The 27,003-nt window shown below is 47.2% G+C and overlaps 1 protein-coding gene and 1 long non-coding RNA gene across 2 annotated transcripts in view; both read right to left on the bottom strand.

The window, feature by feature from the left end:
• LOC137541672 (uncharacterized) overlaps positions 1 to 18,962 on the bottom strand; it is a 37,504-nt gene extending 18,542 nt beyond the window's left edge. The window contains exons 1-2 of the long non-coding RNA XR_011025251.1: positions 18,645 to 18,962; positions 15,540 to 15,648 (exon numbers count right to left, since the gene is read on the bottom strand). This is a non-coding gene — a long non-coding RNA (uncharacterized lncRNA). The remainder of the gene's footprint in view (positions 1 to 15,539; positions 15,649 to 18,644) is intronic.
• Positions 18,963 to 24,950: 5,988 nt separating this feature from the next.
• LOC137541021 (high mobility group nucleosome-binding domain-containing protein 5-like) lies at positions 24,951 to 26,372 on the bottom strand. Its single transcript, XM_068262170.1, has one exon. The coding sequence runs from the start codon at positions 26,370 to 26,372 to the stop codon at positions 24,951 to 24,953; it is 1,422 nt and encodes a 473-aa protein (XP_068118271.1).
• Positions 26,373 to 27,003: the final 631 nt, after the last annotated feature.

The following is a 27,003-nucleotide window of genomic DNA, read 5'->3' on the forward strand; positions in this document are numbered from 1 at the left end:
TCGGGTTCTGCAGAACATCACCCTGTTCGGGTGATGTTCGAGTTCGGCCGAACACCTAATGGTGTTCGGCCAAACTGTTCGGCCATATGGCCGAACTAAGAGCGCATGGCCGAACGTTCCCCGAACGTTCGGCTAGCGCTGTGATTGGCCGGATGGGTCACGTGGTTCGGACCTGAACGCGCTCTGATTGGCCGAACGTGTCACGTGGTTCGGGTAAATAAATACCCGAACCACATCATTTCTCCGCCATTTGTCTGTGGGTTTAGCTTTGGGTAGGCAGGCAGGGTAGTTCTCTCTCCAGCCGGACTAGCCAGGGTCCCCCCCAGTCATTGTGTCGCTGCTGGGAACAGTAGTACACACTATATAGCATTGTGTTTACTGCCACTCTGTGTACACCGCTCAAAACCACTGTATAGCATTGTGCTCTGTCGCTGCTGGGAACAGTAGTACACCGCTCGGCAGGGACGGATCTAGACTAAGTTGCTCCAAGTTGCGCCTGGGGCAAGGTCAGGTTTTGGCGCCTAAACTGCCATTCCCCATCCAAATTTTGCCGCCTTTTTAAGAATTCAACAAACTGCGCCTGGGGCAAGAGACCCGCTTGCCCCCCCCTAGATCCGTCCCTGCCGCTCGGTCAGCCACACTATATAGCATTGTGTTTACTGCCACTCTGTGTACACCGCTCACCCAGCACTATATATAGCATTGTGTTTACTGCCACTCTGTGTCTGCTGGGAACAGTAGTACACCGCTCGCTCAGACACACTATATAGCATTGTGTTTAATGCCACTCTGTGTACACCGCTCACCCAGCACTATATATAGCATTGTGCTCTGACTCGCTGCTGGGAACAGTAGTACACCGCTCGCTCAGCCACACTATATAGCATTGTGTTTATTGCCACTCTGTGTACACCACTCACCCAGCACTATATATAGCATTGTGTTTACTGCCACTCTGTGTCTGCTGGGAACAGTAGTACACCGCTCACCCGCCACTGCATAGCATTGTGCTCTGTGTCGCTGCTGGCAATAGTGGTACACCGCTCACCCAGCACTGTACAGCATTGTGCTCTGACTCGCTGCTGGGAACAGTAGTACACCGCTCGCTCAGCCACACTATATAGCATTGTGTTTACTGCCACTCTGTGTACACCGCTCACCCAGCACTATATATAGCATTGTGTTTACTGCCACTCTGTGTCTGCTGGGAACAGTAGTACACCGCTCGCTCAGCCACACTATATAGCATTGTGTTTACTGCCACTCTGTGTACACCGCTCACCCAACACTATATATAGCATTGTGCTCTGACTCGCTGCTGGGAACAGTAGTACACCGCTCGCTCAGCCACACTATATAGCATTGTGTTTATTGCCACTCTGTGTACACCGCTCACCCAGCACTATATATAGCATTGTGCTCTGACTCGCTGCTGGGAACAGTAGTACACCGCTCGCTCAGCCACACTATATAGCATTGTGTTTACTGCCACTCTGTGTACACCGCTCACCCAGCACTATATAGCATTGTGTTTACTGCCACTCTGTGTCTGCTTGGAACAGTAGTACACCGCTCACCCGCCACTGTATAGCATTGTGCTCTGTGTCGCTGCTGGCAATAGTGGTACACCGCTCACCCGCCACTGTATAGCAATGTGCTCTGTGTCGCTGCTGGCAATAGTGGTACACCACTCACCCACCACTGTATAGCATTTCCGTACTGCCACTGTACTGCTGCCAGTCAGCGTGTACTTTATGGATAAGTGAAATGAGGAAGAAATCCGGTGAAAGAGGGAGGGGCAAGGGAAGAGGTGTTTCCCCTGACGGTTCACGTACAGGCCACAGGGGAGCACCCAAGAAAACCCACTCAATACCGCCCATGTTGTCCAGGACAACAACCCTCACTAATCCAAAAGAACAGGACCAGATAATTACTTGGATGACCTCTCAAGCGTCCAGCAGTGGGTTAAGCAGCACCAGCACATCACGCACGAGGTCCGAGTCCTCAGCCAGTTACAAGGAGCCAGTGGGCACAAAGCTGACACAACCGGCAGCGACACCACGCACACAACTGCCAGATAACCAGGCCGAAGAATTACCTCAGGACACAATGGGGTATTCGCAGGAGCTATTCCCAGCCCAACAAACTTCCACCTTTGAAAGGTCAATGGAGGAACAGCCAGAAATGTTGTGCCCGGATTCACAACCATTAACTGTGGGAAATGCACCGCGCACTGAAATACAAGGCGAGTCCGAGGAGGACTCGGAAACCCAAATCCCAGAGCAAGTTGGGCAGGAGGGGTTGCAATTGCAGGAGGTCGGCCGACAAGATCTGGAAGACGACGTTGGAGTGAGCTGCGCAGAGGTTGTTCTGGGGAGCTCTACTCCACGGCGGCGGCTCCCCACAATGACATATGACGAGTTTGAGGAGATGGAAGAGGAGGGTATGGACAATGTGGACATAGACCCAGATTTTGTATGTGAACGAGAACATCGCCGTCGTAGCAGCACAGATTAATCTGTTGAAGAACCCACTGCTGCACGAGTTCGCCTTGTGCCACAAGGTAGGCGGCGCGAAATTTCAGGCACCACAAGCGTGGAAGTTCCTTTGAGACGCAAAAGAGGCGCAAACAGAAATCGCCAGCAAGGCAGGTGCTCCAAAGTCTGGGCTTTCTTTGAAGACTGCACTGAGGATGGTACCATGGAGATTTGCAAGGTGTGCAAGACCCGCCTGAGCAGGGGGAAAAGTATTAACAACCTCTCCACCACCAGCATGAGCCGCCGCATGCTATCCAAACACCCCACTCTGTGGGCAAACGCGGCAGGACAGGGTACCAGCAACACTGCCTCCCTTGGGGTCACCAGACTCACCACCAGACCCGCCTCAGCAACAGCAGTAGCCCAGCCATTGCGTGGTTCACAAACATCAGACGACGCTGACACTGTCATTTTCCGGAGTAGTGCTCTTGAGGTCTCCCAGTGTTCATCAAACACAACAACCAATAGCCCTTCAGTGTGCAGCCCTACAGTTCAGTTGTCTGTCTCGGAGATGTTTGAGCGCAAGAGGAAATTGCCAGCAAATGACCCCCGGGCCGTGGCAGTAACAGCCAGCATAGCCAAGCTTCTGGCCTGCGAAATGCTGCCATATCGAGTGGTGGAGACAAACAGCTTCAAGGGCATGATGTCAGTGGCCATCCCACGTTACGTGGTTCCCAGCCACTACCACTTTGCGCGCTCTGCAGTGCCTGAGTTGCATGAGCACGTGGTCAGCAAAATAACCCGAAGCTTGAAGAATGCCGTTGCCTGCAAGGTTCACCTCACCACTGACATCTGGACGAGTTCGTTCGGCAAGGGTCGATACATCTCCCTTACCGCGCACTGGGTGAACCTTGTGGAGCCTGGCAGCAATTTCTCACCTGCTACGGCGCGGGTGTTGCCCACGCCGCAAACAGCTGCACCGCCGTCTCTCCCACTGGATAACAACAGCAGAACCTACCTCTCTGACTCCTTTGCCTCCAACGCATCTCAAAGCTGTACCTCATCCGGAAACGCTAACCCAGCAGCAGTAGGATCGTGGAAGCAGTGCAGCACAGCTGTTGGCATGCATCAGCAAGCGTTGCTAAAGCTGATCTGCCTTGGGGATAAGCAGCACGCAGGGGAGGAAATTTGGAGGGGAATAAAGGAACAGACGGATTTGTGGCTGGCACCGCTGGACCTGAAACCGGGCATGGCTGTGTGTGATAATGGGAGTAATCTCATTCGCGCTTTAAGGTTGGCTAAGCTGACACACATCCCTTGCCTGGTGCACGTGATGAACCTAGTAGTTCAGCGGTTCCTGAGGACATACCCAGGCGTGGCCGATCTTCTGTTGAAGGTGCGACGAGTGGCCAAGCATTGTAGAAATTCCAGTACTGCTTCGGGGGCACTCGCCAAGATGCAGGAGCGCTTCAATCTCCCCCACCATCGCTTGCTGTGTGATGTCCCTACGCGCTGGAATTCTACGCTGCACATGCTAGCCCGCTTTTGCGAGCAGAAGAGTGCAGTGGTCCAGTACATGACGGCGCAGTACCGAGGCGCATCCGGACAGCTGCCAAGCTTCTGTGGATCCGATTGGGCCAACATGTTGGACCTCTGCCAAGTCCTCCAAAATTTTGAGCAATCCACGTTGCTTGTGAGCAGTGACAACTCTTCAGTCAGCATTACCATACCACTGCTGTGTTTACTGAAGAGGTCAATGTTGAAAATCAAGGAAACAGCTGTCATGATGCAACAGGGGGAATCAGAAGGAGAAAACGATCAGCGTGATGGTACCAACATCAGGCCATCTGCCTCAGGAAACGCTGGCCCCAGCAGCTATGACGAAGAAGAGGAGGAGGAACAGCTGGAGTTGGAGCAGGAATTTCATGCCACCACTGACGAGGGCCAGAGCGGTGCACGTTGGACTTCCACAATTCAGCGCGAATGGTCAGCAGAAGCAGACCAGGAAGAAGGTGACGACTATGATGCATCACAACGCCCACAAGAGGATGATGATGGTTCTGGCAGGACTCCGGCACACATGGCTCAATTCATGCTAGACTGCATTGAACGCGACCCACGCATTGTGCGCATTCAGGACAACACCAATTACTGGGTTTATACCCTTCTGGATCCAAGGTACAAACACAATGTTCCAAAACTGCTTGAAGAAAGAGTCAGACAGGTCAAAATGGAAGAATACCAGCAGGCCCTTGTGGAGACTTTAGAGAGTAGATTGACATCCTCTCCCTCCTCTAGCCAGTTGTACGCCAACAGACTGACTTCCACAAACCCAGGACGACCAGGAGGGCAGCAAACACAAGCCACAGCTAGTGCACAAAAGGGAATGGTATCGGCAGTGTCCTTGGAGTGGGAAAATTTTCTGACACCCATGCAGCAGCCCACAGAACAGCAAGTGTGCACATCCACCTCCAACACCGATCGCCTGGAGAAGATGGTCAAGGACTACATGTCAGATGGCGTAGCTGTGTTGAACAATCCATCTGCACCCTTCAACTATTGGGTATCGAAGCTAGACACCTGGCACGAACTGGCAATGTACGCAATAGAGGTGCTGGCTTGCCCGGCAGCCAGCATTATGTCGGAATGCTGTTTCAGTGCTGCCGGAGGCATCATCACAGATCGGCGTATCCGCCTCTCCACAGAAAATGCAGACCGTCTGACTCAAATTAAAATTAATCAATCCTGGATTGGAAACGACTACGCAACACTCCAGGACCCCAACCAAGTAACATGAACAATGAACATCTGTGATGGGTTAGCGTTGCCGGTCCCTTGTTACGGAACCTCTCATCTGTATTACATTTATGACTGCATGGCGGCAAAAAGCATTGCTATATCCGCACGCTTTTTGTCCTCATGCAAGGCCTGGGTTGTTGTGTCTCAAAAAGCGTGGCCTTCTCCTCCTGCGCCTGCTCCTGTTCCATCACGTGTGCTGCTGCTGCTGGGTTAGTGTTTCCGGTCCCTGTTTATGGAACCTCTTATCTTTATTACATTTATGACTGCATGGCGGCAAAATGCATGCTATCCGCACGCTTCTTGTCCTCATGCAAGGCCTGGGTTGTTGTCTGAAAGCGTGGCCTTCTCCTCCTGCGCCTCCTCCTGTTCCATCACGTGTGCTGCTGCTGGGTTAGCGTTGCCGGTCCCTTTTTATGGAACCTCTTATCTTTATTACATTTATGACTGCATGGCGGCAAAATGCATGCTATCTGCACGCTTCTTGTCCTCATGCAAGGCCTGGGTTGTTGTGTCTGAAAGCGTGGCCTTCTCCTCCTGCGCCTCCTCCTGTTCCATCACGTGTGCTGCTGCTGCTGGGTTAGCGTTTCCAGTCCCTGTTTATGGAACCTCTTATCTTTATTACATTTATGACTGCATGGCGGCAAAATGCATGCTATCTGCACGCTTCTTGTCCTCATGCAAGGCCTGGGTAGTTGTGTCTCAAAGCGTGGCCTTCTCCTCCTGCGCCGCCCTCCTCCTGTTCCATCACGTGTGCTGCTGCTGGTGCTGGGTTAGCGTTACCGGTCCCTTTTCCTGGAACCTCTTCTCTGTATTACATTTATGACTGCATGGCGACAAAAAGCATGTTACCTGTGCAAAGAAACATGACATTTTCCGCATTTAAAAGACAGTTTTTCCTTTGAAACTTTACAATCAATTTTCTCAAAAACTATAAGCTCTTTTTCAAATATTTTTTTTCCTCTTGTACCCACTCCCAAGTTGCACATACCCTGTAAATTTGGGGTATGTAGCATGTAAGGAGGCTTTACAAAGCACGAAAGTTCGGGTCCCCATTGACTTCCATTATGTTCGGAGTTCGGCGCGAACACCCGAACATCGCGGCCATGTTCGGCGAACGTTCGCGAACCCGAACATCCAGGTGTTCGCCCAACACTAGCTCTGGCCACAGGTCAAGCCTGCGCAACCAGTAGTCCAAGGGTTCATCTTTGCTTTTCGCAGAGTCTACATCCACACTCAAGGCCAGGTAGTCGGCTACCTGCCGGTCCAGGCGTTGGTGGAGGGTGGATCCGGAAGGAATATGGCGAGGAGTTGGACTAAAGAACGTCCGCATGTCTGACATCACCCTGAGATCGCTGGAGCGTCCTGTTCTTGGCTGTGTGGACTTGGGAGGAGGAGGGTTACTGCCAGTGGTACCTTGATTGCGTTGTGCAGCCATCTCACCCTTAAATGCATTGTAAAGCATCATCGACAGCTTGTTCTGCAAGTGCTGCATCCTTTCCGCCTTCTGTTGAGTTGCTAAGAGGTCCGCCACTTTGTGCCTGTACCGAGGGTCTAGTAGCGTGGCCACCCAGTACAGGTCATTCGTCTTGAGTTTTTTGATACGGGGGTCCCTCAACAGGCTGGACAACATGAAAGAGGACATCTGCACAAAGCTGGATGCAGACGTACTCTCCATCTCCTCTTGTTCTTCCACAGTGACGGGACGCAACTCCTCTTCCTCCCCCCAGCCACGAACAATACCACGGGAACGTGGAGCAGCAGAAGCCCCCTGTGATGGCTGCCGCGGATGTTCTCCTTCCGCCGCCTCTTCCTCCTCCACAGAAACCCCTTCCTCATCATCACCATCATCAGAGTCTGACTCCTCTCCTTCCCCACACGACTCCGCTTCTTCCTCTTCCTCCCCCCTCTGTGCTGCCGCCGGTGTTGTGGAAACATCGGGTTCGTGTGTAAATGGCTCCCACGATTCCTGCTGCCCTAACTCTTCTTGTTCACGCTCCTCCACAGCTGTATCCACCACTCTACGCACGGCACGCTCCAGGAAGTAGGCGTAGGGGATCAAGTCGCTGATAGTGCCCTCATCGCGACTCACCAGTTTGGTCACCTCATCAAATGGCTCCATGACCCTGCATGCATTTCGCATCAGTGTCCAGTTGTTGGGCCACAACATCCCCATCCTCCCAGATTGTGTCCTTGTACTGTAATGATATAGGTACTGGGTGACGGCTTTCTCCTGGTCTAGCAGGCGAGAGAACATCAGCAAGGTGAAAATTCCAGCGAGTCGGGCTACCGCAAATCAGGCGTCTCACCGGCAAGTTGTTTCTACGCTGAATGTCCGCAAAGCGTGCCATGGCCTTGTAAGAGCGCCTGAAATGCCCACACAACTTCCTGGCCTGCTTCAGGACGTCCTCTAAGCCTGGGTACTTGTACACAAATCTTTGCACGACCAGATAAAGCACATGTGCCATGCAGGGTATGTGTGTCAGCTTTCCCAAATTCAAGGCAGCAATGAGATTGCTGCCGTTGTCACACACCACGTTGCCGATCTCGAGCTTGTGCGGGGTCAGCCATTGCTCCACCTGTTTGTTAAGAGCAGCCAGGAGAGCTGCTCCAGTGTGACTCTCCGCTTTCAGGCAAGACATGTCTAACACTGCATGACACCATCGCACCTGGCATGCAGCATAGGCCCTGGGGTACTGGGGCTGTGTAGCTGGAGAGGAGATGGCGGCACCAGCCGAGGAGGAGGAGGATGACGACAGCGAAGCGGTGATAGCAGGTGTAGAGGAGGTTGCTGGAGGCCTGCCTGCAAGCCGTGGAGGTGTGACAAGACGGTCCTCTGCGCAGCCACAGACTCCCTGCTTGCTGCCATCGGTCACCAGGTTGACCCAATGGGCTGTGTATGTAATGTAGTGGCCCTGCCCGTGCTTGGCAGACCAGGCATCCGTCGTCAGGTGGACCCTTGACCCAACGCTGTGTGCCAGAGATGACACCACTTGCCTCTCAACTGCACGGTACAGTTTGGGTATGGCCTTTTGTGAAAAATTGCGGCCTGGTATCTTCCACTGCGGTGTACCAATGGCCACAAACTTACGGAAAGCCTCCGACTCCACCAGCTTGTATGGTAATAGCTGGCGAGCTAATAGTTCCGCCACGCCAGCTGTCAGACGCCGGGAAAGAGGGTGACTGGCAGACATTTGCTTCTTCCGCTCAAATACTTCCTTCACGGACAGCTGGGTACTGCTGTGGGCAGAGGAGAAGGAACCGCTCAAGGGAAGAGGCGGTATGGAGGAGGGTGGCTGTGAAGGTGCAAGGGAGAAAGTGGATGAAGACGATGCACCTGAAGGAGGAAGAGGAGAAGGAGGGTGGCTTGTCTTTTGAGGGGTGCTGCTTTTCCTCAGGTGTTCTTGCCATAGCTGTTTGTGCCTTCTCTCCAGGTGCCTTCGTAAGGCACTTGTCCCTACGTGAGAGTTGGCCTTTCCACGGCTCAATTTTTGCTGGCAGAGACAACAGATGGCTTTGCTCCAATCTGAGACACACGTTAAAAAATTTCCAAACCGCTGAGCCCCCCTGGGGTGATGGCGCTAGGGTGCAATCAGCAGCTGACGTTGAAGGGCATGTTGGCTGGCTGGCCATAGCTGGTGATACATGGTGCCGGACACTGCCCCCAGCTGTTTCTGAGGACGAGCTCCCTCTGCTTGTATCATGGAGTCGTCTCCACCTACTCCTCTCTGACTCCTCCTCTGAAATGTCCACCTGGTCATCTCCTCTACCGGGAACATATGTGGTATCTGTATAATCGTCATCATAATCCTCCTGGCCAGCTGCACTTTCCTCAGACACCTCCTCAACTGCACCAACTTCAGGTGTTTCATCAGCCTCCTCCTCACACGTTACGTCCATACTATCGCCACCTAACTCAGACGTAGGAGGTGGTGTACCTGCGCCTTCTTCTTGTTGTTGCAGTAGTGGCTGTGAATCGGTGATTTCACCACCACCACCAAGTAACTCATGCGAAGTGTCAAATGCAGCGGATGTGGTGCTTGTTGTAGCGCTGGTGGCTGCGGGAGATGAGGTGTTCTGTGTTAAATACTCAATCACCTCCTCACGATTTTGGGAAGTGATGGCACGTGCCTTCTTCAGAGCACTGTATTTTGGGCCAGGTCCGCACGAAATCACAGCAACACCACCTCGCACAGACCTGCCGGTGCCTGGTGGCGTTCCTCTGGGTCTGCCTCTACCTCTTCCTCTACCAGGTTTGTCCATTTTGTCCATCTCAGGGGGATGCTAGGTATATGCAGTGAGCTGGGTTCACTGAACAGTAAAGGTACTAGGATGCAGTGAGCTGGGTTCACTGAACAGTAAAGGTACTAGGATGCAGTGAGCTGAGTTCACTGAATAGTAAAGGTACTAGGATGCAGTGAGGTGGGTTCACTCAACACAACAGGTAGTAGGATGCAGTGAGCTGGGTTCACTGAACAGTAAAGGTACTAGGATGCAGTGAGCTGAGTTCACTGAACAGTATAGGTACTAGGATGCAGTGAGGTGGGTTCACTCAACACAACAGGTAGTAGGATGCAGTGAGCTGGGTTCACTGAACAGTAAAGGTACTTGGATGCAGTGAGGTGGGTTCACTCAACACAACAGGTAGTAGGATGCAGTGAGCTGGGTTCACTGAACAGTAAAGGTACTAGGATGCAGTGAGGTGGGTTCACTCAACACAACAGGTAGTAGGATGCAGTGAGCTGGGTTCACTGAACAGTAAAGGTACTAGGATGCAGTGAGGTGGGTTCACTCAACACAACAGGTAGTAGGATGCAGTGAGCTGGGTTCACTCAACACAACAGGTAGTAGGTATATGCAGTGAGCTGGGTTCACTCAACACAACAGGTAGTAGGTATATGCAGTGAGCTGGGTTTACTCAACACAACAGGTAGTAGGTATATGCAGTGAGCTGGGTTCACTAAACACAACAGGTAGTTGTGTTTACTTAACCCACCCCATCACTGCACATAACTACCTGTTGTGTTGAGTGAACCCAGCTCACTGCATATACCTACTACCTGTTGTGTTTACTTAACCCACCTCATCACTGCACATAACTACCTGTTGTGTTGAGTGAACCCAGCTCACTGCATATACCTACTACCTGTTGTGTTGAGTGAACCCAGCTCACTGCAAATACCTACTACCTGTTGTGTTTACTTAACCCACCCCATCACTGCACATAACAGGTAGTAGGTATTTGCAGTGAGCTGGGTTCACTCAACACAACAGGTAGTAGGTATATGCAGTGAGCTGGGTTCACTCAACACAACAGGTAGTTATGTGCAGTGATGAGGTGGGTTAAGTAAACACAACAGGTAGTAGGTATATGCAGTGAGCTGGGTTCACTCAACACAACAGGTAGTTATGTGCAGTGATGAGGTGGGTTAAGTAAACACAACAGGTACTGGGGTGTATGCAGTACTGGGTAGTGCAATGTGCAGCTCCCTGTCACACACACAGGTAGTCAGTCACTGAATGTGCTGGGCTGCTGGCAGTGGCACACACACACTATCAATTAGCAAGGCTGTGCATGCAACAAAAGTGTCAGTTTGACACACAGTAAAAAAATAAAGTACAGGATGAGCTCTGAAAAGAGCTAGGGTGCTATAAAAGCAATAACAATCAGCCAGGAGCAAACTAAGCAGCCAAGAACCTAACTAATCTGTCCCTAGAAGAACAAGTCTGCAGCAGCTCGCCCTAGTCTGTCTAGTAGCAGGCACACGAGTGAGTGTAATGGCCGCTGGACCCTGCCTTATATAAGGGGGGGTGGGGCTCCAGGGCTTACTGTAGCCTGAATGGCTACAATGTGCCTGCTGACTGTGATGCAGAGGGTCAAAGTTGACCCTCATAGTGCATTATGGGGCGAATTGAACTTCCGCAAAGGTTCGCCTGGCACAGGCGAACGCGAACCCCCAATGTTCGCCTGGAACCGTTAGCCGGCGAACCGTTCGCTACATCTCTACTATAATGCTGTCACTTACAGTGGTCAGTAGAAATCTGACAGAAGTGACAGGTTTTAGACTACTCCATCTCTTCACAGGGGATTCTCATCAAGGGTTTTATTCTTTATAAAGATATTCCCGAAAAGGCTTTTAAAAAATAATGCTGGACAGCTTCCCTGGTTTTTACACATTTCCTTTGCAGTTGAGGAGAGCAAGTGACATTCACTAAGTGCTTTTGGAAAAAAAATATATCCATGATAATCTCGTATACAGAGGTGGACTGTGAGAAAACGCGGAAAAGCCGCAGCGAGTACTCAGAGTAAGGTGGCTAATTCCGTGTCCAACGCGGCGGTTTGCACGCATGGGCCTACCACTAGCAGTATGGCCGCATGCTCTGACAGCGATGCGGCTAGCCCTACGTTCAAACCAGCAGATACATTACAACACATGTCTGGTGTGGCTGGGACTGATAGTCCACACAGGTTCAGAAGGACGCGCGCGCGCGCTGAGAGGCAGAGCCTTTATGACAGTCAGAAGGCTGTCAGCTGATCCAGCCGATCAGCTGACAATTCTATCAGGTTTCATTGGTCCAGCACTTAGGGGAGGCGCCTGAGAGTGCTTGTGCATATATACTGGATGCTGGTTATTTCTCTGGTGTCTGGCATTGCGATCACTACGTGGTAGCACTCAGACCCTGTCAGTATCTGTGATATTTTCTGTTATTACTTCAGACTAGTTCCAGGGTGTTGATGATCAAGGAACTCACACCCAGGACTAGGGAACTGTATTACCATTCTGTTTTATATATCAGACTAGTTCCAGGGTGTTTATGATCATGGAGCTCACACCTAAGACTAGGCATTGTTATTATCTGTTATAACTTTCTGCTTTCCTGACCACTCTCTTGATCTCTGATTTGGTACTTCGCTATATCTGATACTCTGTTGCTGAACCCTGCTTGTCTTAAGATTCCGAATCTGTCTCCTGTCTCTGTCTCGGTATCTGATCTGTCTGTCTGTTGCCGACCTGGCCTGTCCGACCTCGAGAACTATCTTCCCTGTTTGGAGATAGTTCACAGACCTGTCAGTGACACTTCACCATTGGTGTCACTCACTCTCTGGTCCTTCCCACTCTCAGCCTGGCTCCGCCCCTTGGGGAGCATCAGGCCATTGGAAGGAACCTGTTCTCTGAGCAGTATCTCTTTCTGCCTTGCACCCTCTATACGGGTGCTCTCCTCAAAGTATCACTGTTGCACCAAGCACTCATATTACTCAGGTGTCCAGAGGTTAGAGATATATCTGATTATCGGTGATACTGCAGATCATCAATAATCGGGTATATATCTGTATTTTCGGTGATACTGCAGATCACCGATGATCAGATCCTCTCTGTGTTACACCGATTGTTACATGGACTAGTCAAAAACCTGTCACTTCTGTTAGATTTATACAACTTACTGTAACTGACAGCAACATTGGAGAAAAAAAATGTATGGCTCATTGTACTCGTTAACCACTTTACCCCCGCCCGTGCGGATTTCTCCGTCCCTTTTTCCATCCTTTAACCCCCAGGGATGGAGAAATCCATACTTTCCGCGTTCCCGACGCTGTCCGCGCTCCCGCTCGTAAACACGCCGCCCGCCGCTAGTAAACACGCCGCCGCCCGCTCGCCCGGATATCAATGAATGGGAAAATCTATTCCAGTTCGTTTATCTAAGCCCCGCAATGACCCGCTGCTCTCCGATGGGCAGCGCGATCATTGTGAAAAATAACACACTCACAGCCTTCTTATACTTCCTGCGAGCATCCGGAAGGACGCTCGCAGGTCGCAATACACAAAAAGTTACTGTTGCCATCTTGTGGCCAAATAGTAAAACTACACCCTAAGCATTTTTCACATAGAAATAAATGAGGGTTACACAAAAAAATAACTCATTACCTCCCACACTCCCCATTTTTTTTTTTTTTTTTGTAATTAAAAAAAAATTCAAAAATGTACAATTAAAAAAAATTCATAAATAGTTACCTCAGGGACTGAACTTTTTAAATATTTATGTCAAGAGGGTATAACACTGTTACTTTATAAACTATGGGCTTGTAATTAGGGACGGACGCAAAACTGAAAAAAATGCACCTTTATTTCCAAATAAAATATTGGCGCCAAACATTGTGATAGGGACATAATTTAAACGGTTTTATAACCGGGACAAAAGGGCAAATACATTTCATGGGTTTTAATTACAGTAGCATGCATTATTTAAAAACTATAATGGCCGAAAACTGAAAAATAATAATTTTTTTTCCCACATTTTTCCTATTTTCCCATTAAAACACATTTAGAATAAAATAATTCTTGGCATAATGTCCCACCTAAAGAAAGCCTAATTGGTGGCGGAAAAAACAAGATATAGTTCATTTCCTTGCGATAAGTAATGATAAAGTTATAGACGAATGAATGGAAGCTGAAAGGTGAAAATTGCTCTGGTGCTCAGGGGGTAAAACCCCTCAGTGATGATGTGGTTAAAAAATGTATTTGTTATTTGTTAATGTTTGCACATATTTATTATATTTTACAGTTTTTTGCAGTAATGCTCCTTTAAATATATATTTTTGGCAAATATACATATATACACACATACATATAGGCGTAGTGTACTTGTCTGAAAATTAATTGGAAAGGGGGGTACTCTATGCCACAAAGTACAGAAACACTGGTGTACTGACCCCATCAGAGGGTATGAGTACTTCACAATAAAAAAACAAAAATATTAATTGTTCCTTCAAGAGACACTGAAGCAAGTAAAAAAGTTGATTCTTATCTTATATTCAGCAGGGGCATGTGTGCCACTGCTAAACCGCTTCTATCCAGATTAACAACGGGGGTCCCTTACCCCCAATTCCTCCCATGCAAAATCAATCAACAACTTGCTGGTAGATTTCAATGCTCCTACAGGCAGGGAAAATAGACGCAGCCCTGCCTCTCAGCGTCGTCTATCAGCGGCGGATCTCCACCTCTCCCGATGCCGCTCATTAAAGGAAGAGTGGTGGACGAGAGGCGGATATACGCGCAGACAGACGTGTGTGAGGCAGGGCTGCGGCCAGTAGCCCTGCCTCACCAGGAACAGATCCCTGGAGAGGACGGAGGGGATTTGGAGGGTAAGGGACCACCGTTCATCCAAGATATATCGGCGGTTTAGCAGGGGCACTCATGCCCCTGCTATCTACGCGCGTGTAAATCAAAATTTATTCTCGCTTCAGAGTCTCTTTAAGTGTGGTACGATGATATTACTTATTACTTTTTTGGGGGTATCTTGTACAAATAAGTATATTGTTATATAATGAACTACAGAAAACACTTAATGTACGATTCCCCTGTTACATATTCCTGTCCCCCAGTATATGAAATCTAAATGTTTGCCCTAACTTTGTGAATCGGAGCTGTGATGTCTGCGATGTTTTTTGTGTTTTTTTTTTCTTGTTCAATTTTTTAAGTTCACATAGCCGCCCTTTTTGATTCTCTACCATTTGTTTCTGGCTATCAGACATATTACTCAATAACTGGAGAGTACATTGTTGAAGTTCCAAAAACGTAAGGGTAAGATCATTTTCACTACTCTCGTTTTGCTTTTTCTTTACAATTGAAACATTGCTCTCTGCTGTTTGAGGGTACATTTTTTGATCTTCAGTGCTGTTTTTGGAGTTGTGGTGTCTTGACGAAAACCAAAATGTTCATTTTCGTTTCAATCATCACCTATGTCCAAAGCAAGTGTGAAATTTGGAGAGACAATGTCAACCATTGAAGTGTTGTAATCCTCATCCTAGAAATGTGAACTATTGTCTGGTGGATAACAACGTGAAACAATGTGTTGCCTGCTTGCTAACGATGCAATTTCCTCTGTGTTAAAATTTGGTGTGAATGGAACAACTTGCAATTTTGAAGAACACGTTTCTTTTTTTTATGTGGTGAAACAAACACCGTGCAATTTCTGAATCGCCCACCATCATCCTGCTGTATTTCAGCAGTAGCTAGGATTCTTTTCTGATTATTATGTACATTACTGACTGTTTCAGGTACAAACCTTCTATCAATTATTCTATTCAACGGTACTTTAGAACGCATTGAACTCTCAGTACACTCCTTATCATGTACATAGTAAGTATTTGGGGTAAGTACAGAAAAATGATTGTCCGTATCATTTGTGTGTTCATCAGTGTCCTCCTGTGGATGTCCAGGTGAATAAGCAAAGTCATTTTCATGAAACCTTGTCTTTGATTCTTACCGATTTCTGAAGTGGAGGGAATTCTTTTTAGCGTATGAATTTCTTCCTGAGGACGTGTCACTTTATTTCGAGTAGTAGTCTTGTTGTATATTTCTTTTTGTATGATTCACTGTAATATAATGTGCAATGTTTTGTTAATCTTACTCAATCAGATCACCAATACTGTATATTTCATGTAAACCCCACCAACAAAACATGTCAATAAGTTAAAAAAATTGCTTTTCTGTTTTACTTATTACAAATAATCCACACATGTCAACCCTTTAGGCGTCTTCCACTCTATAAAAATTTTATTTATTTGGTGTTGAAAATTCTAACCTCTGTACTGTGTATTAACAATATAGAAATTGACTTATCCAGCACAGTTGCAGTATGTCACGCACAGTTCTACATAGTCCTTAAATAAGATGTTGTGTTATCACGCTATCTTAAGCAGGAAAAAGTCGCTATAAAGTCTGTGTACAGTAGACGGCCACTTACAGATTGCCTATTTCCTGCAATTTAGATACAGGGAGAGGCACTCCAAAGCCACCCTGTATAAATAGAAAACAAATGTTCCACTTGGATCAACATTCAGTATTGTGTGTTTAGTGTGCAACAGAGCAAGCCAGGGCTGTGGATTCTTTGAAAAAAGTTTCCGACTACAAATCAGACTCCTCAGTTTATGAAATCACAACTCCAATTCCAACTCAAACTCCGTGTACCCTAAATGGCTCTGACTATGACTCCTCAACTCTCACCAGGGCTGGGACAAGGTCCACAATCAACAGAGGCTGAGCTGCCCAAGTGCGCCCCCCCCCCCCCCCTGCTCTGTAAGCTTACTGCGCATGTGCAGCTCTCTGATGACTGAGTGAGCAGTAAGCTTACAAAGATCAAACACATTGAATCCAACACAGGAGATGTCAGTGCTATAGAAATACATAATAATAATATGGTAGGATATTAGACTATGACTATGGTAGGATTAGATTGTAAGCTCCTCTGAGGACAGTCAGTGACATGACTATATACTCTGTATACAGTACTGCTGCAGAAGATGTCAGTGTTATATAAATACATAATATGGTAGGACACATTACACTATGGTAGGATTAGATTGTGAGCTCCTCTGGGGACAGTCAGTGACATGAATATGTACTCTGTATAGTGCTGCAGAACATGTCAATGTTATATAAATACATAATAATGTGAATATGGTAGGACATTAGACTATGGTTATGGCAGGATTAGATTGTGAGCTCCTCTGAGGCCAGTCAGTGACATGACTATGTACTCTGTAATGTGCTGCAGAAGATGTCGGTGCTATATAAATACATAAATAACATGGTAGGACATTAGACAATGGCTATGGTAGGATTAGAATGTGAGCTTCTCTGAGGACAGTCAGTGACATGACTATGTACTCTGTAAAGTGCTGCAGGAGATGTCAGTGCTATATAAATACATAATAATAATATGGCAGGACATTAGACTATGACTATGGTAGGATTAGAGTGTGAGCTCCTCTGAGGACAGTCAGTGACATGACTATGTACTCTGTAAAGTGCTGCAGAACATGTCAGTGCTATATAAATACATATTAATATGGTAGAGACTTTTTACACTATAACTATGGTAGGATTACAGTTTAAGCTCTGAGAATAATCAGCAATATTGCTATGTACTCTTCAAAGTGCTATGGAGGGCATCATCACTATATAAATACTTAAAGTGGCCATTAATTATACAATTCTCCAGATGATTGATCGTCTGATTTGATAACATTGATCAGAAACGATCTTTCGGACCCACTAATGAAAGAAAAGCTGCTATCCAATTTGCTCAGATTAATGGAATTGATACTTTTTTGGATCGATTCCATCAATTTGATCGAATTAGATATACCAGCAAGCTGTCATTAGTGGTCTAGGATGACTGATTGTCCGGAAAATTGTATCGGTAGTGGCCACTTTAAAGCGGACCTGAACTTCCTCTCTGCTCTAAAAGATAGGCAACAGTATAATAACCTTTAAAGAAAAAAATTTCGATGTTACAGCTGATACAAATCCTGCAATAAATCTGCAGTGTGTCTACTTCCTGCTTTCATGGAAGCAGACATTGCTAATATCCTGAGCTTTTAAATGAGCTTATATGTCTTATCTGCCATGGCAATCAGGAGGCACAGGGGTGAGATCAAACTACAACTTGTGATTAGTCACAGATGAGGGGGAATTAGACAGGCTAAACTCTCTAAATACATACAGGGTGCATTTCTCTGTTTTCCTTTGTCCTTGGGGGGAGGTTAAAGGGGTTCTGTGGTGGTGTCCTGGGGTTAAATACAGACACTTACCTGGGGCTTCTATCAGCCCCCTGTAGCAGTAATGTCCCACGCAGTCCTCCTCCGATCCGCCATTCTCCGCCGCCGGCTCCAGTCCAGCGTGGCACGCTTTCAACTGCGGCTGGGCGCCAATGGCCGCGCGCCTGCTCGCTTCCGCCGGCATCATCAGAAGCTTACTGCGCAGGCGCAGTACGAGAAACCTTTGTACTGCACCTGCGCAGTAAGCTTCCACTGACACGAACGAGAGCCCGCATTATTCGTCTGTCGTCAGACGAATAATTGCCCGGAGCCGGCGGGGGAGAACGGAGCCGGCGGGGGAGAACGGTGGATCGGAGGAGGACGGTGTGGGACATTACTGCTACAGGGGGCTGATAGAAGCCCCAGGTAAGTGTGTTTTTATCCCCAGGACACCCCCACAGAATATAGCCTGATGCCGGAGAAATAGAGTGATAGAGAATGGGAGAGGGGCAGGGGAGTTGGTGACATAGAAGCCAGCATTATCACACACCTGACACAGCACATAGTCACTCCCCCCTGTGCTCTCCTTTGCCCAGCTCTGGGGTGTTAAAAAGCTGCAGTTATTCCTGTAATCTTAAAACCTCCATATACTCATGCAGCAGCTTCAGGGACAGGGAAGGAGAGAGAGAGAGCTCAGCTGAGTGTTTCCTGTAGTGCACAAACAAGGCAGCATTAGGGAAACTGATCTATCGTGCAAGCACCAGGAACACAGGCAGTGTGTGGGCTGGAGAAGAGCAGAATCATGTGTGCATATTATGGTCTGAACATACCTCTCCCTGCAGTGTCTCTCCCCCCTTCCCCCGCATAGCTATCTCTTCTCTTCCACAGTCTTCATTCTAGATCGAAATGCCCGGGTTACAGTGCTCAGCCCCGCCCCTCAGTCAGTGTCACATGAAGAAGAGAGGAGGGGAGGGGCGCTCTCTATACACACGCAGCCAGGAAAGACTGGGGACAGCGAGCAGCAGAAAGCTGATTATATACAGCTCATCTGTTCCGCTCGTCTTCCCCAGCAGCCAGCCAGCACTGCAGCCAGCAAAGTGGTGAGTGCAGCATACACAGCGGGGGTAGTGGGCGGCAAGTAAAGCCAGGCAATACACAGACCTGCTCCTTGCGCCCCTCCCACACAGCAGTGAGCTCCGCCCCGAGGCTCCAGCCTCCTGAGCCTATGTGTCGGCCCGGCAGGGCTGGGACAAGGTCCACAATCAACAGAGGCTGAGCTGCCCAAGTGCGCCCCCCCCCCCCCCCTGCTCTGTAAGCTTACTGCGCATGTGCAGCTCTCTGATGACTGAGTGAGCAGTAAGCTTACAAAGATCAAACACATTGAATCCAACACAGGAGATGTCAGTGCTATAGAAATACATAATAATAATATGGTAGGATATTAGACTATGACTATGGTAGGATTAGATTGTAAGCTCCTCTGAGGACAGTCAGTGACATGACTATATACTCTGTATACAGTACTGCTGCAGAAGATGTCAGTGTTATATAAATACATAATATGGTAGGACACATTACACTATGGTAGGATTAGATTGTGAGCTCCTCTGGGGACAGTCAGTGACATGAATATGTACTCTGTATAGTGCTGCAGAACATGTCAATGTTATATAAATACATAATAATGTGAATATGGTAGGACATTAGACTATGGTTATGGCAGGATTAGATTGTGAGCTCCTCTGAGGCCAGTCAGTGACATGACTATGTACTCTGTAATGTGCTGCAGAAGATGTCGGTGCTATATAAATACATAAATAACATGGTAGGACATTAGACAATGGCTATGGTAGGATTAGAATGTGAGCTTCTCTGAGGACAGTCAGTGACATGACTATGTACTCTGTAAAGTGCTGCAGGAGATGTCAGTGCTATATAAATACATAATAATAATATGGCAGGACATTAGACTATGACTATGGTAGGATTAGAGTGTGAGCTCCTCTGAGGACAGTCAGTGACATGACTATGTACTCTGTAAAGTGCTGCAGAACATGTCAGTGCTATATAAATACATATTAATATGGTAGAGACTTTTTACACTATAACTATGGTAGGATTACAGTTTAAGCTCTGAGAATAATCAGCAATATTGCTATGTACTCTTCAAAGTGCTATGGAGGGCATCATCACTATATAAATACTTAAAGTGGCCATTAATTATACAATTCTCCAGATGATTGATCGTCTGATTTGATAACATTGATCAGAAACGATCTTTCGGACCCACTAATGAAAGAAAAGCTGCTATCCAATTTGCTCAGATTAATGGAATTGATACTTTTTTGGATCGATTCCATCAATTTGATCGAATTAGATATACCAGCAAGCTGTCATTAGTGGTCTAGGATGACTGATTGTCCGGAAAATTGTATCGGTAGTGGCCACTTTAAAGCGGACCTGAACTTCCTCTCTGCTCTAAAAGATAGGCAACAGTATAATAACCTTTAAAGAAAAAAATTTCGATGTTACAGCTGATACAAATCCTGCAATAAATCTGCAGTGTGTCTACTTCCTGCTTTCATGGAAGCAGACATTGCTAATATCCTGAGCTTTTAAATGAGCTTATATGTCTTATCTGCCATGGCAATCAGGAGGCACAGGGGTGAGATCAAACTACAACTTGTGATTAGTCACAGATGAGGGGGAATTAGACAGGCTAAACTCTCTAAATACATACAGGGTGCATTTCTCTGTTTTCCTTTGTCCTTGGGGGGAGGTTAAAGGGGTTCTGTGGTGGTGTCCTGGGGTTAAATACAGACACTTACCTGGGGCTTCTATCAGCCCCCTGTAGCAGTAATGTCCCACGCAGTCCTCCTCCGATCCGCCATTCTCCGCCGCCGGCTCCAGTCCAGCGTGGCACGCTTTCAACTGCGGCTGGGCGCCAATGGCCGCGCGCCTGCTCGCTTCCGCCGGCATCATCAGAAGCTTACTGCGCAGGCGCAGTACGAGAAACCTTTGTACTGCACCTGCGCAGTAAGCTTCCACTGACACGAACGAGAGCCCGCATTATTCGTCTGTCGTCAGACGAATAATTGCCCGGAGCCGGCGGGGGAGAACGGAGCCGGCGGGGGAGAACGGTGGATCGGAGGAGGACGGTGTGGGACATTACTGCTACAGGGGGCTGATAGAAGCCCCAGGTAAGTGTGTTTTTATCCCCAGGACACCCCCACAGAATATAGCCTGATGCCGGAGAAATAGAGTGATAGAGAATGGGAGAGGGGCAGGGGAGTTGGTGACATAGAAGCCAGCATTATCACACACCTGACACAGCACATAGTCACTCCCCCCTGTGCTCTCCTTTGCCCAGCTCTGGGGTGTTAAAAAGCTGCAGTTATTCCTGTAATCTTAAAACCTCCATATACTCATGCAGCAGCTTCAGGGACAGGGAAGGAGAGAGAGAGAGAGAGAGCTCAGCTGAGTGTTTCCTGTAGTGCACAAACAAGGCAGCATTAGGGAAACTGATCTATCGTGCAAGCACCAGGAACACAGGCAGTGTGTGGGCTGGAGAAGAGCAGAATCATGTGTGCATATTATGGTCTGAACATACCTCTCCCTGCAGTGTCTCTCCCCCCTTCCCCCGCATAGCTATCTCTTCTCTTCCACAGTCTTCATTCTAGATCGAAATGCCCGGGTTACAGTGCTCAGCCCCGCCCCTCAGTCAGTGTCACATGAAGAAGAGAGGAGGGGAGGGGCGCTCTCTATACACACGCAGCCAGGAAAGACTGGGGACAGCGAGCAGCAGAAAGCTGATTATATACAGCTCATCTGTTCCGCTCGTCTTCCCCAGCAGCCAGCCAGCACTGCAGCCAGCAAAGTGGTGAGTGCAGCATACACAGCGGGGGTAGTGGGCGGCAAGTAAAGCCAGGCAATACACAGACCTGCTCCTTGCGCCCCTCCCACACAGCAGTGAGCTCCGCCCCGAGGCTCCAGCCTCCTGAGCCTATGTGTCGGCCCGGCCCTGCGGCCCGGCCCTGACTCTCACTCCTTAGTGTAATACTTAACAGTTGTGTGGATTTTGTACAAAAATCTGCCGACTCCTATTCCAGACTCCACAGTTTCTGAAATCAAACACACCAACTCCAAATCCGATTACCGGTGCACAAGATTGCCCCAATCCGACTCCTCGACTCCAAGTTGAACTCCAAATCCACAGCCCTAGTGAAACCAACATGTGACAATCTACAATGGTGAACATATCGGCAGGACCAAGCCAAGAGGTTGCTTTTTGCACACGTCAATTTTGTTTTTGTTTTTTTATTGAGAAATTATGAAGTACTGGAAGTACTCTTACCTATTCTTCTTCCAATTCTTGGAAAGGCAGTAATAGTACTTTTCACCAACTTCTGCCACTCATTATAGTACATTTCTTCACCATCTGATTCTTCTTTCATCATTTGTTTCACCTGTCGTCGACAGTCCTGAAAGCGTCGTCTGCAGGTTAATCCAGACCGTTTTTTCCTTTTTATTTCTGAAACCTGTTATTTGTAGATTGAACAAAGCAATGTCAAAATTTTGTAACGTTTTGTGCATAACCAGAGGCGTAGCTAGAGCTTTCAGCAACCGGGGACAAAGTATATTAATGCGCACTCTAAGGCCTAGTGCACACCAGAGCGGTTCGGCTGCGTTTTGCGATCCGCTTGCGGGTGCGGATCTGCTAGGGTAATGTATTTCAATGGGCTGGTGCACACCAGAGCGGGAGGCGTTTTGTAGAAACGCATACTCCAGGGCTGCTGCAGATTTTGGATTGCGGATGCGTTTCTGCCTCAATGTTAAGTATAGGAAAAACGCAAACCGCTCTGAAAAACGGCACTTCAGAGCGGTTTGCCAGGCGGTTTTTGTTACAGTAGCTGTTCAGTAACAGCTTTACTGTAACAATACATGAAATCTACTACACCAAAAACGCTTCACAAAACCGCAATATGCTAGCTGAAACGCTACAGAAAAAGAAGAAAAAGCGTTTCAAAATCTGCTAGCATTTTGCGGATCTGCTAGCGGTTTTTGGTGTGCACCAGGCCTAAGGGGAGAAGTATGAGTGCCCCACAAAAAAGGGGCGTGACCATGCACTGTTAGGATATTATTGTACAATGTCTACGTACCTTAAAGGAGAACTGTAGTGAGAGGTATATGGTGGCTGCCATATTTATTTCCTTTTAAGCTATACCAGTTCCCTGGCAGCACTGCTGATCAATTTGGCTGACGACCTGTCTGAATCACACCAGAAATAAGCATGCAGCTAATCTTGTCATATCTGTCAAATTTGTCAGAAACGCCTGATCTACTGCATGCTTGTTCAGGGTCTATGGCTGAAAGTATTAGAGGCAGAGGATTAGCAGGATAGCCAGGCATCTGGTATTGCTTAAATGGAAATAAATATGGAAGCCTCCATGTACCTCTCACTACAGTTCACCTTTAAAGAGAGTCTGGAGCGACAATAAATCATGTGTGCCCCTGCTAAAATGACACTATAGCGAGGCTGAACGGGTGTCCCTAACCCCCCAAATCCCCCCTTTAAAAATCTAAGACCAAATTATTTGTAGATTTTGCTGCTGCCGGAGGCAGGGCTAACAGCTGCAGCCCTGCCTCACAGCGTGGCTTTCAGCGGCGCATCGCGGCCACTCACCCGCCCCTCTCAGTGAAGGAAGAGGGAAAGGGGTGTGCAAGAGGCGGAGATAGGCGCTGTCAGACACGATGTGAGGCAGGGCAGCAGCCGTTAATCCTGCCCTCACCAGGAAGAGATCCCCTGCGAGGACGGAGTGGATTTGGGGGTTAAGGGACCCCCGTTGTGCGGCAAGATAGCGGGGGGTTTAGCAGGGGCACTCATGCCCCTGCTGATTATAAGAGCTAAAGCGAGATTTAATCTCGATTCCGACTATTTAAATGTTGCCGATTTGCAAAATTTGATTCTTTTCTTTGCGTTCTATGGTCTGTAACTTTGTTGTTCCTGAGCAAATTTTCAATCTGCATTGCAATGTTTACAAAGAGTATTATACAGGCTGCATCCTTGCCTGATGTTAACAGTGAACGAAGAACACTGGGGAAAGCTGTAGCCCTCCACGTCTTTACCTAAGCACACTGATTCACTCCACCCTGACCTTTGGTTGGCCACAGCAACACCCCCTCCCCCCATGCCAACAACCCGGTTTGCACACATTCAAACCCCCCTTATCACCCATCAATCAATTCCTGTCACTATGTGTCAGCTAAATAGTATACCTTTGGCTCCTGACTGCCACCTGGGTGCTCCTGATCTCGCCCCCTACACTCACATCAACCCCAGCACAACCAAACCCCCCACCCGCCCCGTGTACTGGATACATTAATTCTCACCTGTCAATCACCTGCATTGCTCAAGTAGTTAAAATTGTGTCAAGGTGTAGTAGCACCATGCAAAAAATAACATGTACCACATATGCACTGAATTATGTGAAATGTAAAGATTTTAACTGACCATTACACAAGACATTAAAGATTTTTACCTCTTCAGCAATATTGGCCCAATCTTCACCTTTAGTGTTTGGAACTTTATATTTCTTTACTCTTGTCATCAGAGTAGAATACTGTGCACAAACTAGCCGACACAACAAAACATTCTCCGCCATATGGAATCTTTGATTTCTATTTTTACTACATTTCCCTGGTGTACAACTGTCAGTGTTCTGTTCCGCGGAACTGTCTTCACTACTGCCGTTCATAGAGGTATTGTGGTCAGGTCCGTGATTACCATTATCATCATCCTCTGCCTGATCATCATTATTTTTCGAGTTGTGTACAATTGGATCTCCCAGTTCACCCTCCTCAGACTTATTCTCCAATTCCCAATCATATGCTGATTTGGAACTATCATCATCATCACCTTCTTTCGGTTGTTCATAATCTTCATCACTGTCCTCATCGTCCTCCTCCTCAGATCCTTCTTCGTATAAATTATCCTCTCCAGCCTCACCATTTCTTCCTTCCATATTATCTGTATCTTCTTCATTACCATTACTCCCATGTTCGCCTTCTTCATCCTCCACATATCCATCTTTACCTTCCTCATCCGCCTCAGATCCTTCTTCGTCTAAATTATCCTCTCAAGCCTCACCATTTCTTCCTTCCATATTATCTGCCTCTTCTTCATTACCATAACTCCCATGTTCGTCTTCTTGATCCTCCTCACATCCATCTTTACCTTCCTCATCCTCCTCAGATCCTTCTTCGTCTAAATTATCCTCTACAGGCTCACCATTTCTTCCTTCCATATTATCTGCCTCTTCTTCATTACCATTACTCCCATGTTCGTCTTCTTGATCCTCCTCACATCCATCTTTACCTTCCTCATCCTCCTCAGATCCTTCTTCGTCTAAATTATCCTCTACAGGCTCACCATTTCTTCCTTCCATATTATCTGGATGTTCTTCATTACCATTACTCCCATGTTTGTCTTCTTGATCCTCCCCCAATGCATCTCTACCTTCCTCACCCTCCACAGATCCTTTGTCTTCTACATCAGCCTTTACTTGCGCTCTACTTTCAACTGCAACATTATCTCTATTTTCTTTTCCAAAGTCAGTTAGCTGATTTACGTCATCTTGCTCTACACAGACATCTCTAGCTTCCTCACCCTCCAAAGTTGACTGTCCTTTTTTGTGAAAATGAAAATGTTTGTCTGCTTTCTCGGAATATTTGTGATTAACAGTTTTTTCCTCTCCATCCTCTGTTTCAACTTTATTATTTTCTTTATTCTCCATGGAGCATTTTCCACCTTCATTCTGTAAAACAGATTTTCTCTCATGCATATTCGCCTCTTCAGTAACCTGCACAATACAGTCATCAACTTTTTGATCAGTGTCATTAACATCATTATGAACCTTACTATTGTGCACATTCTCTACTGGCAATTGTTTACAACATTTTTCTTCAACTTCACCAGAATCTCTAGGATCACATGCCTTGGGAACATCCATGCAATCTGGTTCAGCAGTGTCTGGAAATGCATCTTCATCAATAACCAATGTAAAGCTGTGATCTGAATCGTAGTTCACAATACTTTGAGAATTGTTAAGTAAGGGATCGATCAAATCTATGTTTTCACCATTGCATGCTACCTTTAGATCATTTTTGCTAGGCCACTGTACCATATCAAAGTGATCCGCATTGTAGGGCAGTAACGAAGCATGTTTTGTAATAGGACATGAATCACCAGCCCTGCACTCTTCATAAACTTGTACATAACTATCTTCCATGGGATTGTGGTCTTTTGGGATCAAATTTAAAGTTACCATATCATCTTCATCTTCGGCATGCTGACTTTCGATTTGCTGTGTCACAGATTTTTTAGCTCTATCCGGTTCTTTCACACGGACATCAAGTGTACTTTTTACCACGGGGTCAGCCGTTACCTTTTTCCGTCTTGTTGACTGTTTTGTAGGTCGAGGCGGAGGCACGCTATCAGTACAATCGATGCAGGGCCGCGGCCTTAAACTCCTGGTAGGATGTCCACTCTCGCTCGACATAGCTGAAATGGAGCTGTGTCACTGAAGAGAAACAGGAAAGGGCGTGCAATTCTTCTTCCATCTGTAGTCACGTGGGATCCTGTGACGTTGGCAAAAATCCCGCGGTACCTAGCCTTTGCCACATGCGTAGCAATATAGTGGCGCATATGTGACATATGAAGATTGAACCTTATGGCGGGCTTTCACTTACGTAACACGCGTAATGTACATACTGTACATTACGCGTGTTACGTAAGTGAAAGCCCGCCATAAGGTTCAATCTTCATATGTCACATATGCGCCACTATATTGCTACGCATGTGGCAAAGGTAAATGTCAAGTGCAACGTCAGACAACAAAATTAATAAACAACCAATCCAAGAGCTAATATTTTAATGGGCTGTTCGTGCACCAATAACAGTACTATACAGTGATGCAAACTTTCATTAAGTTTTAATCATACCGCCTTTTTTAATAAAAGCTACACCTTGTCAGTTTTATGAACCATTGTGTTCTGGATTTTGAAGTTGGCACATCCACTGTGTTCTCGGATCAGACATATTGTTGGTGATTTATGTAAGTTTCCAATTACTGTATTTATTATGTGAATAGAATATGAACATATCTCGAAATATTTATATTTATCTATCGA

Source organism: Hyperolius riggenbachi, chromosome 12 (genome assembly GCF_040937935.1).
Source record: "Hyperolius riggenbachi isolate aHypRig1 chromosome 12, aHypRig1.pri, whole genome shotgun sequence".
NCBI lineage: Eukaryota > Metazoa > Chordata > Amphibia > Anura > Hyperoliidae > Hyperolius > Hyperolius riggenbachi.

Excerpts from the sequence above, each read along its gene's own strand:
- LOC137541021 (XM_068262170.1), bottom strand. The coding sequence starts at position 26,372 with ATGTCGAGCGAGAGTGGACATCCTACCAGGAGTTTAAGGCCGCGGCCC.